Source organism: Saccopteryx leptura, chromosome 1 (genome assembly GCF_036850995.1).
Source record: "Saccopteryx leptura isolate mSacLep1 chromosome 1, mSacLep1_pri_phased_curated, whole genome shotgun sequence".
NCBI classification, from domain to species: domain Eukaryota; kingdom Metazoa; phylum Chordata; class Mammalia; order Chiroptera; family Emballonuridae; genus Saccopteryx; species Saccopteryx leptura.
The window spans coordinates 62,280,061-62,293,105 of NC_089503.1; the positions used below are offsets into that span (position 1 = coordinate 62,280,061).

Sequence of the window (13,045 nt, forward strand, 5' to 3'; positions counted from 1 at the left end):
ATAGGTCCCACGCCCTGTCCAGCCACCTTGACATGTCAGGTCAGTCACTGATTCCGCTCCAGGACCACTCACAAACTTTTGTTCACTTGTGTATTGAGGACTCACCATGCTCCAGGTCCCGTTTAAGTAGTAAACAGGATGACACAGTCCACCCGCGTGGCCCCGCAGGGACAGGTCGGGGTCTGCAGCCCAGCCCTGAGTCTGCCCCCAAAGCTGGGAACCCCTCTCATCTCCTCAGGATCTGGAGCGCGGACGGAGGGAGATGGTGGAGGAGGACCTGGATGCAGCCCTGCCCCTGCCCGACGAGGATGAGGAGGACCTCTCCGAGTATAAATTTGCCAAGTTCTCGGCCACCTACTTCCAGGGCACGACCACACACACCTATACCCGGCGGCCACTCAAGCAGCCGCTGTTGTACCACGATGACGAGGGCGACCAGCTGGTGAGGGCTGGGGCTGTGCTGGCAGTGTGGGTGCTGAGGTGGTGGGTCCCTGGTGGGCTGGGACCAGGGCTGACTTCACCCAGCCCCCAGTCTGGGGCCAGGCCACATGGGCAAGACCCTCAGGAGCACTCAGAACACCCTCAGCGCAGTGGCCTTCCTGTGGGCTGCTCCGGCCCTCCCCCGCACCGCCGGCGATATCCTGTACCTGGGCCTTCTCACTGGCGTGCTCTGCCCCCAGGCAGCCCTGGCGGTGTGGATCACCATCCTCCGGTTCATGGGGGACCTCCCTGAGCCTAAGTACCACACGGCCATGAGTGACGGCAGCGAGAAGATCCCTGTGATGACCAAGATTTACGAGACCCTAGGCAAGAAGACGTACAAGAGGGAGCTGCAGGCACTGCAGGGCGAGGGCGAGGTGAGGACGAGGTGCCCTCTGGCCAAAGTCCCTTCCAGGCCAGTGGGCAGGGCTGCCTGGTGTCCTTAGCCTCAAGGTCCTCAGCAAAAGAGCATTCTAAAATTTGCCTTTACCTCAACACCCTGACCCCAGCTGTCTTCTACTCCTGGGAATGAATGTCTGGGCATTTTGTAAACTTTCACGAGTGAGTCAGGTCACTTGGCAGAGCAGATGGGCTTTACAGTCAATGCTAGTGCCAGTATTGGCCTATTGGGAGTCGCTGGGCACATTACTGTACTTTTTGAGTCTCCATTTTCCCATCTGTCACTTGGCTGGCGGTGGTAGGGGCAGTGGGTGGGGGGAGTAGGAGATGGGGGTGGCAATGTGGGGTTCCCCTGGTAAACAGTGTGGAGGCGCGACCCTCCTCCAGCCATAGCCCCACTGTCAGCTGCGCTTGTCATTACTTTGGCTCACTCGCTTGACCCTGACTTTCTGCAGGCCCAGCTCCCTGAGGGTCAGAAGAAGAGCACTGTGAAGCACAAGCTGGTGCACTTGACCCTGAAGAAGAAGTCAAAATTGACAGAGGAGGTTAGAGCTGACCCCGAGCTGCCTTCGGTGGCCTAGGCTGGGACAAGGCTGGTCTTGGGACCTACGGGGATGGAAGAAGTCAACGCGGCCTGTCCTCATGGCTGTCGGATGGCTGGAGCCAGGACAGAGTAGGGGGTGATAAAAAGGACAGGAAGAGGACAGTGAGCTCAGGCTGGGGCGAGGTCATGGAGGGCTTCCCAGATGAGGGGAGCTGATGGCTGGGAAGGGCTGGAGTGGCAGATGGGGAGAGGGAAGACATTTCCTAACATAGTGTTTGATCTGAGGACCTTTTTGTGGGATGAGTGTCCCCAGGGCATGAACTGCTCATTTGTTTGAACTCCTTAGTTCAGTCAGCCTGCCTTTTCTGAGGCCCGTACAGCCGTGTGCTCTGGGATCGTTCCGGCTGCCAGGGCAGACAGTCGCAAACCAAGGCATCTACAGCGCAGGGGGATGGGCTCCCCTGTGCCCCTACATTTGCACACACCAGTTCCTCTGCCTAGAATTCCTTCTTCCTTGTCTTTGCTGGGGATTAACCTCCTCCAGGAAGCCCCACAGGACCCCTCTACAGCCATCAGGCTCCTCCTTGGGGCTCCCACAGACTCTGTCCTTGTCCTGTTCCCCATCTGAGGCTCAGATCAAACCTTGCAGTCATGTAGTTTGGATTAGGATCCCACCCTTGCTGCTGGTATCTGAGATACTCGGGGAAGAAAGTGCTCACTCCATGGGTCCCTGGGGGGATGGTGCACGAGGACGACTGTGGATGCTCAGGGATGTGAGGACCTCCCACACCCCTTCTGTCTGGAGAGGCAGACTCAGGCAGGAAGCATGTTCCTTCACTATTGCCTACCTGGGCCAAGCCTTGTCCTCTCCCTGGGGCCCAGGTGACCAAGAGGCTGCACGATGGAGAGTCCACGGTGCAGGGCAACAGCATGCTGGAGGACCGGCCCACCTCCAACCTGGAGAAGCTGCACTTCATCATCGGCAATGGCATCCTGCGTCCGGCGCTCCGGTCAGCGCCTGAGGGGCAGGGGTGCAGGGAGGGGCGGCTGGCTGGGGAGGCACCCTGCACTTACTGGATTGCGGTCCTGAAAGGCTTTTGGTAGCTGCGTTGTGGCTCTGTCACCTTAGCAATAGATTAAGCCACAAAGGCCTAAGTTTTAGCTCTGCTGCTAGCTAATCATGTGACCTTGGTAGTTAGTTCCTCTCTGTAAGCCTCAGTTTCTTCATCTGTAAAAGGGGAATAATAATAGTACCGACCTCATAGGCTTGTGGGCAGATAAATCTATGGAATGCATGGAACACCGGAGGCACTCAGTAAGTGGTAGCTATCGTTACCATTACCTGATAGGTACATTTTGCTTTAACCTCATCCCTACCAGCTCACCTTTTGTGCCCCTGGCCCAGGCCCATGGGCAGGGTTCCTGGGGTCAGCATGCCTCACAGTGCCTCCTGCCCCACCCAGGCCAGGAGAGGCTCAGCCCAGGTCACCAAGGTATTGGGGAGGAGATGAGTGATCAAGGAGTCACCAGGAGCAATTAAGAAATCAGCTCAGTTGGGTCATGGAGGGAAAACAGGACTTTCCTGAGAACTCTGTGTGCACAGGGCAGTTGTTCAGGAGCGCTGAGCCCATGGATGTGGATACACTGGCTGGAAGGACCGCAGGATGGGGTGGTGGGAGGTGGCTTGAGCCCCATTTACCAAAGGGAATATCGAGATCCGGGGAGCAGAGAGACTTTCCCATGGGCTACTCGCCTCCCAGACCTCCTGCCTTCCCTCCAGGTCTCCTGTTGCTCCTCAGGCCATTACTACTTCAGAGAGATGGTCACAGTGCCCAGAGACACTGCCTCCAGGAAGAGGGGGCAAGAGTTTGTGACCCAGTTATTTCAACAGTGGATCTAAAGAGGTCACTTGTAGAGAACACAGTGCCGGGAGCACTGGACCAGGAGTTGGAAGGCCGAAGTACTGACTCCCCGAAGGACCAGAGCTGGTCCCCCCTTATCTTGGCCTAAGGTGTCCTTTTACATCCATAGTGATAGGGGTCAGGGGCTCCCAGCTGCAGGTGATAAAGTTTTCATTGGTCTGTGACCAGATGAGAAAAATAAGGATGTTTCTAAAGCTAAATTTTATATATTTAAGGGACTATTCTTTGTTCTCAGACTTCATCTTTCCTACTCTTTGAATGTTGAAATTAACTTTGTGTTATGAAATAGTTATGATATAGTGGGCAGGTTGTGTGTGTGGTGTTTTAGATGTTCTTATTTGTCATGAAAAAAGTTAGCAACCTCCAGAATTAATTTTGAAGTTGCACTGGTCTGTGAACTCAAAATTGGGGAGCCAATGAATTAGATTGTCCCTCCTTTCTACCCAGGCCCGCCCTTTTGAGAGGGGAAAAAGGCCATGAGTGCCCCCTGGTGGTCACATTATTACCATGGGTTCTGTTCTTGGCCCTGAATTGGCAGGCAGTGTCTTAATTGCAGCTAGTGTTTGCTGAGGGTTTATTGTGCTAGGTGCTTTGTAAGCCTTGGCTAATTTTTCTTCACAGCAATTCTGTAGGGAAGGTACTATTATTTCCCTTTAAAATGAAAGCAAAAACTACCTTCATTACTTTAGTCTGGTTACAAAAGCAATACATAACCATTTAAATAATCAAACATTACAAAAATGTATCAAGAGAAAGTCAAAGTCCCTGCTCATTCCACCCCACAGAGAAACTACCCAGATGTTTTTGCTGTTTCTGCTGTTAGTTGCCATTAGCAGAAATCGCACCTGTTGCCATGACCATAGGCTGGGCTCAGAAAAGTTAAATTTTCTGCCTGGGCTACCCAGCTGGTAGGGATGAAGCTAAGGGCAGAGCCTGTGCATCTCATCAAAGTGGTCACCAGTGTCTGTGGCCACTGTGCCTCAGAACAGGGTATAAAACTGCCCTCCAGATCATGGATTCCCATCCATGGATCTGATTGGAGTCAGGAAGGGGCTCCTGATGAGCGGGTTTCCAAAGCAGACCTTCTTCCCCAGAGCCCTGGCCCCGCCTTCCCCACCTGGCCCCGCCTTCCCCACCTGGCCCCGCTTTCCCCACCTGGTCCACTCTACCTCTTCTTTGGATGATCTTGGGCAAGTAGGAGAAAAAGGCATGGGTGTCTTACCTGCTGCTGGGAGATGGGGCTGGCAGGCAGGGGTGGGGTGGGGCGGAGGGCTTTTCCTCTGAGGCCAGGTCCCTTCTGTGCCTCTGCACCTGCCTAGGGATGAGATCTACTGCCAGATCAGCAAGCAGCTCACCCACAACCCCTCCAAGAGCAGCTACGCCCGGGGCTGGATCCTCCTGTCTCTCTGTGTGGGCTGCTTCGCCCCCTCCGAGAAGTTCGTTAAGGTAGGGCTGGCACCTGGCCTCGGGGTAGAAAGTGGGTAGGAAGGAGAGCTGGGAGAGAGCAAGGGGACCATACTCAAGAGGGGCTTGGTAATGAGGCCCCGCCCAAGTCATCTCACGAAGGCCTGCAGCTCCCACCAGGCCCGTCTTCCCATCCCCAGAACTCCAAGCTATTCTCTACTCAGCCCATGTTACTGGTGAGGAGGCTGAGTTTGACAGCAGCATATTGCTGCTGGGACCCTCTCCGGGAGGGTCTGGGACCCTCTGCATATTGTCTTCGAGCAGGCGCTTTAGTTCCTCTCAGGCCACTTTGCCTGTTCCTTGGTGCCAGGCCGTGGGTGCTGGGGACACAGAGGCAGGACAGGTGACAGCAGGACCAACCTGAGGCCAGTGCTGTGAGGAGGGAAGCACGCAGGGAGGTGGGCCCTGGCGGAGGAGGAGCAGTTAAGCTAGGTGAAGGGGCCTGGGGTAGTGTGTGGAGCGAGGCAAGAGGCATTGCTGGGACTCAATGGGCTGGATTTCGGTGGCCTTGTTGCCAACACAAGGTACGTGGACTTGATTCTGAGGCTAGCAGGGAGACATGGAAAGCGGAGGAGGGCATGGGCAGTCGTGTCTTGAAGAGCAGGTCCTGGGTGAAGGGACTGGAGGCAGGAGGCCCTGCGAGGCTGCTCTCATGGTTCAGGCGGGGAGGCCAGAGCGGGAGCCCCTCAGCTGGTCCTCTGTCTGCAGTACCTGCGGAACTTCATCCATGGGGGACCGCCTGGCTACGCCCCGTACTGTGAGGAGCGGCTCAGGAGGACCTTCGTCAATGGGACACGGACACAGCCGCCGAGTTGGCTGGAGCTGCAGGTGCCGCCCCCGGCCCACCAGGCGTGTGCGTGCGTGCGTGCGTGTGTGTGCGTGCGTGCGTGTGTGTGTGTGCACGCATGCACAGGCGCATCCCCACAGCCCCAGAAAATCCCCTCCTTTGGGACTGTGGTTCTTCAGGCACCCACCCCTAAGTTCTGGAATCCCGGGCCTGTTGGAACAGGAAAACCCCCAGTGGAGGACTGACTCCCATCTCTTGGCTTTATAGTCAAAGTGATTTGCGCAGGGCTTCCCTCTGTGTTTCAGTGGCTTCATCGGCAACATGGCCATAATGATCCTCAGTTCACAGGGTCTTGTGATGGTTATGTGACATGAGGGCAGAAGCCCCTGGCATGTGGCAGTGCCTAACCTTCCAGTCCCAATGACCTGGCTCAAGGACCCTAATGGACCTGTGACATTAGGGAGTGAAGCAGGGCTGCCTAGGCACCTGTGACCGGGACAGACAATGTCCCCGTGAGATGCTGGGGTCTGGGGGACTCTCCATCCCCATAGGCAGCCAGGAGCCCAGAGGGGTGAGGTGGTCTGAAGTGAAAGGATTCCCACAGACCCTTTGGTCACTTTTAGGCCACCAAGTCCAAGAAGCCTATTATGTTGCCTGTGACATTTATGGATGGGACCACCAAGACCCTGCTGACAGACTCGGCCACCACGGCCAAGGAACTCTGCAATGCGCTGGCCGACAAGATCTCCCTCAAGGACCGCTTTGGGTTCTCTCTCTACATTGCCCTGTTCGATAAGGTATGGCGTATGGCCATCCCTGCAGGGCCTCCTCCTGGCACCACCCTGGGCTGCCAGCTGGCTCCCAGCCCTGTGCTGCCACCTACTCACTCAGGTGACCTTGCACGGTTACTTACCTTCCAGGGCCTTGGTTTGCAGTTAGCTGGTGGTAACCCTAGCTCTGGCCAACTCTTTAGGATTGTGGAGCACTCTTAAACCCCTACAGATAAATGCAGCAGTATGGTGTTGATCATAACCCAGAAGTCGCTTCAGTTATCTGTAGCAAGGCCAAGTCAATCCTCCTTCGGTGCTGGAGGAAGAGCAGGGCAGAGACAGGCTGCAGGGGCATGCAGCCACGTGGCTCTCTGAGATTCCATTTTCTCATTTATAAATGGGGGTGTAATTCCTCACCAGGTTGCTATGGTAACTTCTTTACACTACTTAGTGAACCCCTGATGCGTATCGGCCCAGGGGTGGGTGACTTTGCCTCCACACCCAGCAATGGCACATGCAGCAGAAGTGCCCCCTCCCTGTAGGTCCAGGTATAGAGTCATGTTCGCCTACACACTTTGTCTCAATTTTTCTCCTGTATGGATAGATAGCTCGTGTATCTTCAGTGACCCTTTGTCTACCAACATTTCTAAAAAGATTATACTAGGAAATGGGAACTCCATGTGGCTGTGCCAGCTCAGAGCCCTTGGCTGGGGTCCAGGGACCTGTGCTGGTCTGCCTCCAGGGTGACCTGGGCACTTCCCTGCCTCTCTCTGAGCCTTGGTTCTGCATCCGAATGAAAACAGTGGGCCCCTTGATGGCTCTTTGTAGTCCTTCCATGCTTATTCAGCCTTCCGCTGGGTGACCTCCAGCCCTGTGCCCACAGGTGTCCTCCCTGGGCAGTGGCAGTGACCACGTCATGGATGCCATCTCCCAGTGTGAGCAGTATGCCAAGGAGCAGGGTGCCCAGGAGCGCAATGCCCCATGGAGGCTCTTCTTCCGCAAAGAGGTCTTCACGCCCTGGCACAACCCCTCAGAAGACAATGTGGCCACCAATCTCATCTACCAGCAGGTGGTGCGAGGGGTCAAGTTTGGGGAGTACAGGTGTGAGAAGGTGGGTGCCAGCAAATCTTCTAGCTGAGCTTCTTGGCTCACAGCTGTCTGTTTTCCTAATTTGGGCTGATATTACTGTCTGTGTCCATCATTAGCTAATGTTAGCCTGACTGAGGGCGGGCATGAGCCAAGCTCCTCCAGGATGTAGCGGATGTAGCACTATAGGAGTGAGGTTCTTTGAAGAACAACCTGTGTTCGCCCGTGGCAGGTGTGCCCACATTGCCATGGTGATTGTGCATGGGACCAAGGGCATGCTTCAAACTTGCTGCATTGTTCTGAATTAGTCTAGAAAATTGCTCTGTAAAGGATTAAGAGATCACTTATTAGACCAGAGTTTTTGCAAATGTGTGGTTTTATCTCCTGATCTCCTGAGGACAAAAGCGGCCTGGTTGTTTTGTGTTTGATGGTGGTGAGGATGGCTCTCAGGATACTTATGGTTCTATGGGTGATTATGATGGAGGAAGGAGGAGGGAGGTGATAGAAATGAAGGGGATGGTTGTTGGTGGTGGTGGCAATGGTGGGAGTAGTGATGGGGTAGGTGGAGGTGAGGGTAGTGACGATGATGGTGGTATTGGTGGAAGTGGTAGAGAGCTGATATTTAGGCAGAATGTATTAGTACAGCCATTTGCTAAAATTCTGTACTAATACTTTGAACTAGTTAGAAAATATCTATTGTCTTTAAGGCACCCAACAGCCTTTCTCTATTGCACCCGCTGCCAGCAAGCGGGGAGCCCCAGGCAGGCCTCACTGGGGCTGCTGTGCACCAGCCACCGGCAGAGAAGGGCAGCTGCCTGGTGCCCGCCTGGCTCTCGGCAGCCTCTGCACTGTGGTCCACGGGGTGTTCAACACATTGTCCCAGGGGTGCAATGATGGTGATGGGGTTGGTAACGGTGATGTATTCCCTTCACTCTGACAGTCTCCAGCGGTACCCAGGTCCCCCGCTGTCCAGGGCAGTCCCTGCCTATTCTCTTGTTTGTCAGCCCCAGTCTATATCACACCGGGCTAAAGTGGATGGATGTAGTGGCTGACCCCTTACCGATGGGCTGGCTGGTCTCTCTGGGTCAGTTCGGGTACCTCTGGTGCTGAGAGGACCCAACAGAAGGCAAGAATGTGGCCCTGCCTTTAAGAAGCTCATGGTTCAAACAGACAAGAGGACCAGGAGCCAGGAGCTGAGCTGCAGGAGGCAGGGGTCTGGGGCTTTGGCTGTCTGAGAGGGCTTCCCAGAGGGTGTGTGAGTGATCTCCACACACACCCCAACCCCAACTTAGGAGGATGACCTGGCCGAGCTGGCGTCCCAGCAGTACTTTGTGGACTACGGCTCTGAGATGATTCTGGAGCGCCTCCTGAACCTCGTGCCCACCTACATCCCTGACCGCGAGATCACGCCCCTGAAGACACTTGAGAAGTGGGCCCAGCTGGCCATTGCTGCGCACAAGAAGGTAGGAGGGTTGGGAGGGCCTGGAGGTGGGGCTCCCTGGTGATGTGGGCCAAGGGGTAATGGCCCTGGCCGGTTGGCTCAGTGGTAGAGCGTCGGCCTGGCGTGCGGGGGACCCGGATTCGATTCCCGGCCAGGGCACACAGGAGAAGCGCCCATCTGCTTCTCCACCCCTCCCCCTCTCCTTCCTCTCTGTCTCTCTCTTCCCCTCCCGCAGCGAGGCTCCATTGGAGCAAAGATGGCCCGGGCACTGAGGATGGCTCTGTGGCCTCTGCCTCAGGTGCTAGAATGGCTCTGGATGCGACAGAGCGACGCCCGGGAGGGGCAGAGCATTGCCCCCTGATGGGCGTGCTGGGTGGATCCCGGTCGGGCGCATGCGGGAGTCTGTCTAACTGCCTCCCCGTTTCCAGCTTTGGAAAAATGGAAAAAAGAAAACCAAAAAAACCAAAAAAAAAAAAAAACAAAAGGAGTCACAGCTCTCACCTGACATCTGTCCACAGGCTGCAGGGGCAGGATGGCACCCTTGACCTTCTGCTTCCCAGCAGCCTTTGTCCAGCACAGAAATCAGTTCATTCATATCTTCTGTCATCTTCTCAGGCCTGGGTTCCGGGGACAGAGAGGGATCACATTCAGCCCTGTGGCCTCATGAGGGAAGCCGTGGGTCCTGGGGTGTGGGGGTCCCCATTCATGGCCTTGCACAGGCACTAACTGAGCTACAGCTCAGGAGTGTTGGGGGACTCTGGAGGAGCTTCTAGGACGGGCACCCTCCTCTCTGCCGGAAAGAACTCTGGCCCATCTTCCTGTTTGGGGAACTTGAGGTACAGGCCCCATCAACCCCCATGCTTCAGGCCCCAGGCCCCAGGCCCCAGCCCTGAGTGTCTCCCTTCCAGCCTAAGGGGCTGCCCAAGTAGAGCGGGGGTAGCCTGCTGGGGAGGGGGTGGGAAACCCTGGCTGCTGGAGGGGGCCCCAGGCCTCCCCACCTCCAGGCCCTGGTTGTCAGAGCAGAATTGTCTCTGCACACAAGTTGCCAGAGGGCTTCACAGACCAGCAGTCATACCCCCTTGCCACCTGGCCTCTTCCCGCCCAGCTCTTTGATTTCTCTGGCGAGCTGCCCACAAGTCCCCACCCCTCCCTGAAGGCTCCCTGCACCTCCTCTACATCTAGGCCTGGCTCACTGCTGAGTGCCTCCCCTCCCCACCTCCCTCCTCCAGAGGAGATTCTGTTCCCCCTCCATCCCACCATCTCTCACCCCTTGGCAGTCTCCTCTCAATCACCCCTCACAGCTGGTCAGCTGCTAATCCCATCCCTTCCTTGCACCTGCACTGGCTGGTATGTGGGCTTTCCTGTTGCTCTGGTCAATCGGGAGCTCCCTGCATTTCCCTAGTAAGTGCTGATGTGGATGGAGTAAGAGGAGGGCAGGTGATGGGGTGGCTGGGGGCTGACAGGATGGGGTGAGGCCACAATGCACAGGAGGGCACCGTACCCCAGGACCGTTCCTGGCCTGGGATCAGGGATATTTGCTTTCTAGACAGAGTGCATACGACATCTTTTTGTCCCTGTCCTTGTCTGTCCCCCTCCAGGGGATTTATGCCCAGAGGAGAACTGATTCCCAAAAGGTCAAGGAGGATGTGGTCAATTACGCCCGCTTCAAGTGGCCCTTGCTCTTCTCCAGGTTTTACGAAGCCTACAAATTCTCAGGTACCCCCAGGCCTCCTGCCTCCACACTGCTTCCCACCCTCACTCCAGCCCGTGGTGGGGAGAGGGGATGGCCTGAGACAGGCGCCCCCGTCAGCCAGGCTCCTGCTCGTGGGGCTGCTTGTTCTCTCCAGGTCAGTGTGCTGAGTGGGTCCTGCCTCCTACAGTTCTGCCGGGCTCTGTGGCACACAGCAGGTGCTCACTGGCACACTGGGTTGAACAAATGAATGAATATTGAGATTATTAAAGCACCTACGGCAGAAGGTGGCCCAGAGTATGGGCTGTGGTGACTCCATGAGCTGAGAGGGGATGTGGCCGATACAAAACTGCACAGGCCATTAGCTCAGCCGGAGTGGCTGTCATGTTGGGGCACCTGCTCTGTGCCAGGGCCTGTGCTAGTGCCAAGCTTCACAGAATCACCAAACATCAGGTGGGAATCTTGGGGCTCCCGACCCCCGGCCTCACTGCAGGGCTGGGACGTGTCCAAAGCTGCACGAAGACCACGGCGTGCACTCACAGCTAGTGTCCTGGGTCCAGCAGTCTCTTCCCCTGGCACCCTGGGATTTGGCTTCCATGGGAGTGGTGCTCTCTGAGGCTCTTTCTACTTCTGTAAAACGGATATCAACATATCAATTTTGAGGACTGGGCAGGGCTGGACCCAGGAGTGGGAGGCCTCCTTCTCAGTGCTTTGGTCTCTGCCTCAGGCCCCAGCCTTCCCAAAAACGATGTCATTGTGGCTGTCAACTGGACCGGTGTCTACTTTGTGGATGAGCAGGAACAGGTGCTTCTGGAGCTGTCATTCCCCGAGATCATGGCTGTGTCCAGCAGTAGGTTAGTCCCCGCTCTCCCCCCCCCCCCACTTCAGCACAGAGCAGGGAGCTGTTGAAGCTGCACAGAGACCATGGCAGGGATGGGCCTCATGCGGTGTCCTGATTCAACTCTGCCTGAACCACGGAGGGGCAGAGGGAGACACAGACAGACAAAGGGGGAAGGACAGGGCTCCTGGAGCTCTCCTGCGGGTCACGGGGCCTTTAAGGGGAGCTTCCGCCTCACAGAGGACATCACCGAGGTGCAGAGGCATGCAGTGCCCTGTCCTGGTCGTGTGTCATTGAGCAGTTTGTGCAATACTCCCTCTCCTAACAGGCATGGGAGCTAGGGCTCTATAGTGCATTAATGGTGGTTCTGAGATGGGCATACGTGGTTAGGATAGTCAGGGCCAGTCCAGTGTGTATAGAAAGATCCTTGCCTGAGAATTGGGTGTGGGTGGCACTCAGCTCCACATCCTCATCCTTAAAATAGAGGTCTTAATACTTTCCTTCAGTAACCATGGTGACAAATGCATGCAGCGGTCAGTGGCAGAGCTCTTTGTAATTGAAAAGCATGGTGCATATGGGAGCTAGGGTAAGGGTGAGTCCCTGGAATAGACTGGCCTTCCCAGCTGTGCCTCCCCCTTCTGGGGCTTGTAGGATTATCTCTGGGCTGTGTCAGTGTGGGCCAGGGTTGGACCACAGCCAGCTCTGAGCAGGCATGTGCCACGTGCAAAGGATGAAGTGGTGACAACCTAGTCCTCTCCCTCTTGAAGCTTCAGTTGAGAGGGGAGATGGATATTAAACAGGTCATGTTAAAGCAGGACCAGTGTAATAAGGGCTGTGGGAGGGTAAGGAAGGCTTCCTGGAGGAAGGGGTATCTAGGCTGAGACTAAAAAGTGAGTAGGAGTTAGACAGCAAAGAGGAAGTGGGCTAGGCTACTGTAGGCCTCCTTCTGACTGTGTGAGACTTTGGCCAGGCCATATTTGACTCAGGCTGGGCTCTGTATGACCTGGATCATATCTCACTTTGGCTAGGCTAGCCTGTCTCTAGTCAGGCCGTGTCTGACTGGGCTGGCCTTGGTCTCCTTCAGGGAGTGCCGTGTCTTGCTCTCGCTGGGCTGCACTGACCTGGGCTGTGCTTCGTCTCACTTGGGCTGGGCAGGAATGACCCCGGCTGGGCCCTGTTCTTCGTGTTGGTCCTGCAGGGGAGCCAAACTGACAGTCCCCAGCTTTACACTGGCCACCATCAAAGGGGATGAGTATACCTTCACCTCCAGCAACGCCGAGGATATCCGTGACCTAGTGGTCATCTTTCTGGAGGGGCTCCGGAAGAGGTCTAAATATGTGGTGGCCCTGCAGGACAACCCCAACCCTGGTGAGTGGCTCCCGACACGGGCTGCCAGGCGCTGGAGTCAGGGGCCTCGGGCAGATCACACGCCTGTTTAAAGCTGCTAGTGCCTGTGACCTGTCCATCCCAGATACCCTTAGTTCCAAATGAACCAGATTGCCAGACTCTGTGCCTCCCATCTGTGTTCTGTGGGGAATCTTCCCCTCCCTCCTTTCCTTCCTTTGGACTTAAATACTTATCCCCTGTTACCTTCTCCAGGTGAGATCAGGGGTTCCTCCTCTGG

The 13,045-nt window shown here is 56.0% G+C and overlaps 1 protein-coding gene across 2 annotated transcripts in view; it reads left to right on the plus strand.

Annotated features, from left to right (window-relative positions):
* The window catches only part of MYO7A (myosin VIIA), a 100,333-nt gene that overhangs the window by 63,902 nt on the left and 23,386 nt on the right, over positions 1–13,045 (plus strand). Inside the window, exons 24-35 of one of the 2 annotated variants that reach the window (XM_066369237.1) lie at positions 239–442; positions 681–857; positions 1,335–1,424; positions 2,306–2,433; positions 4,665–4,791; positions 5,518–5,637; positions 6,220–6,393; positions 7,250–7,477; positions 8,745–8,915; positions 10,492–10,609; positions 11,311–11,437; positions 12,506–12,789. In XM_066369237.1, the coding sequence (XP_066225334.1) occupies positions 239–442; positions 681–857; positions 1,335–1,424; positions 2,306–2,433; positions 4,665–4,791; positions 5,518–5,637; positions 6,220–6,393; positions 7,250–7,477; positions 8,745–8,915; positions 10,492–10,609; positions 11,311–11,437; positions 12,506–12,789 (1,948 nt within the window). The remainder of the gene's footprint in view (positions 1–238; positions 443–680; positions 858–1,334; positions 1,425–2,305; positions 2,434–4,664; positions 4,792–5,517; positions 5,638–6,219; positions 6,394–7,249; positions 7,478–8,744; positions 8,916–10,491; positions 10,610–11,310; positions 11,438–12,505; positions 12,790–13,045) is intronic. The other variant, XM_066369245.1, reaches the window with a different exon arrangement.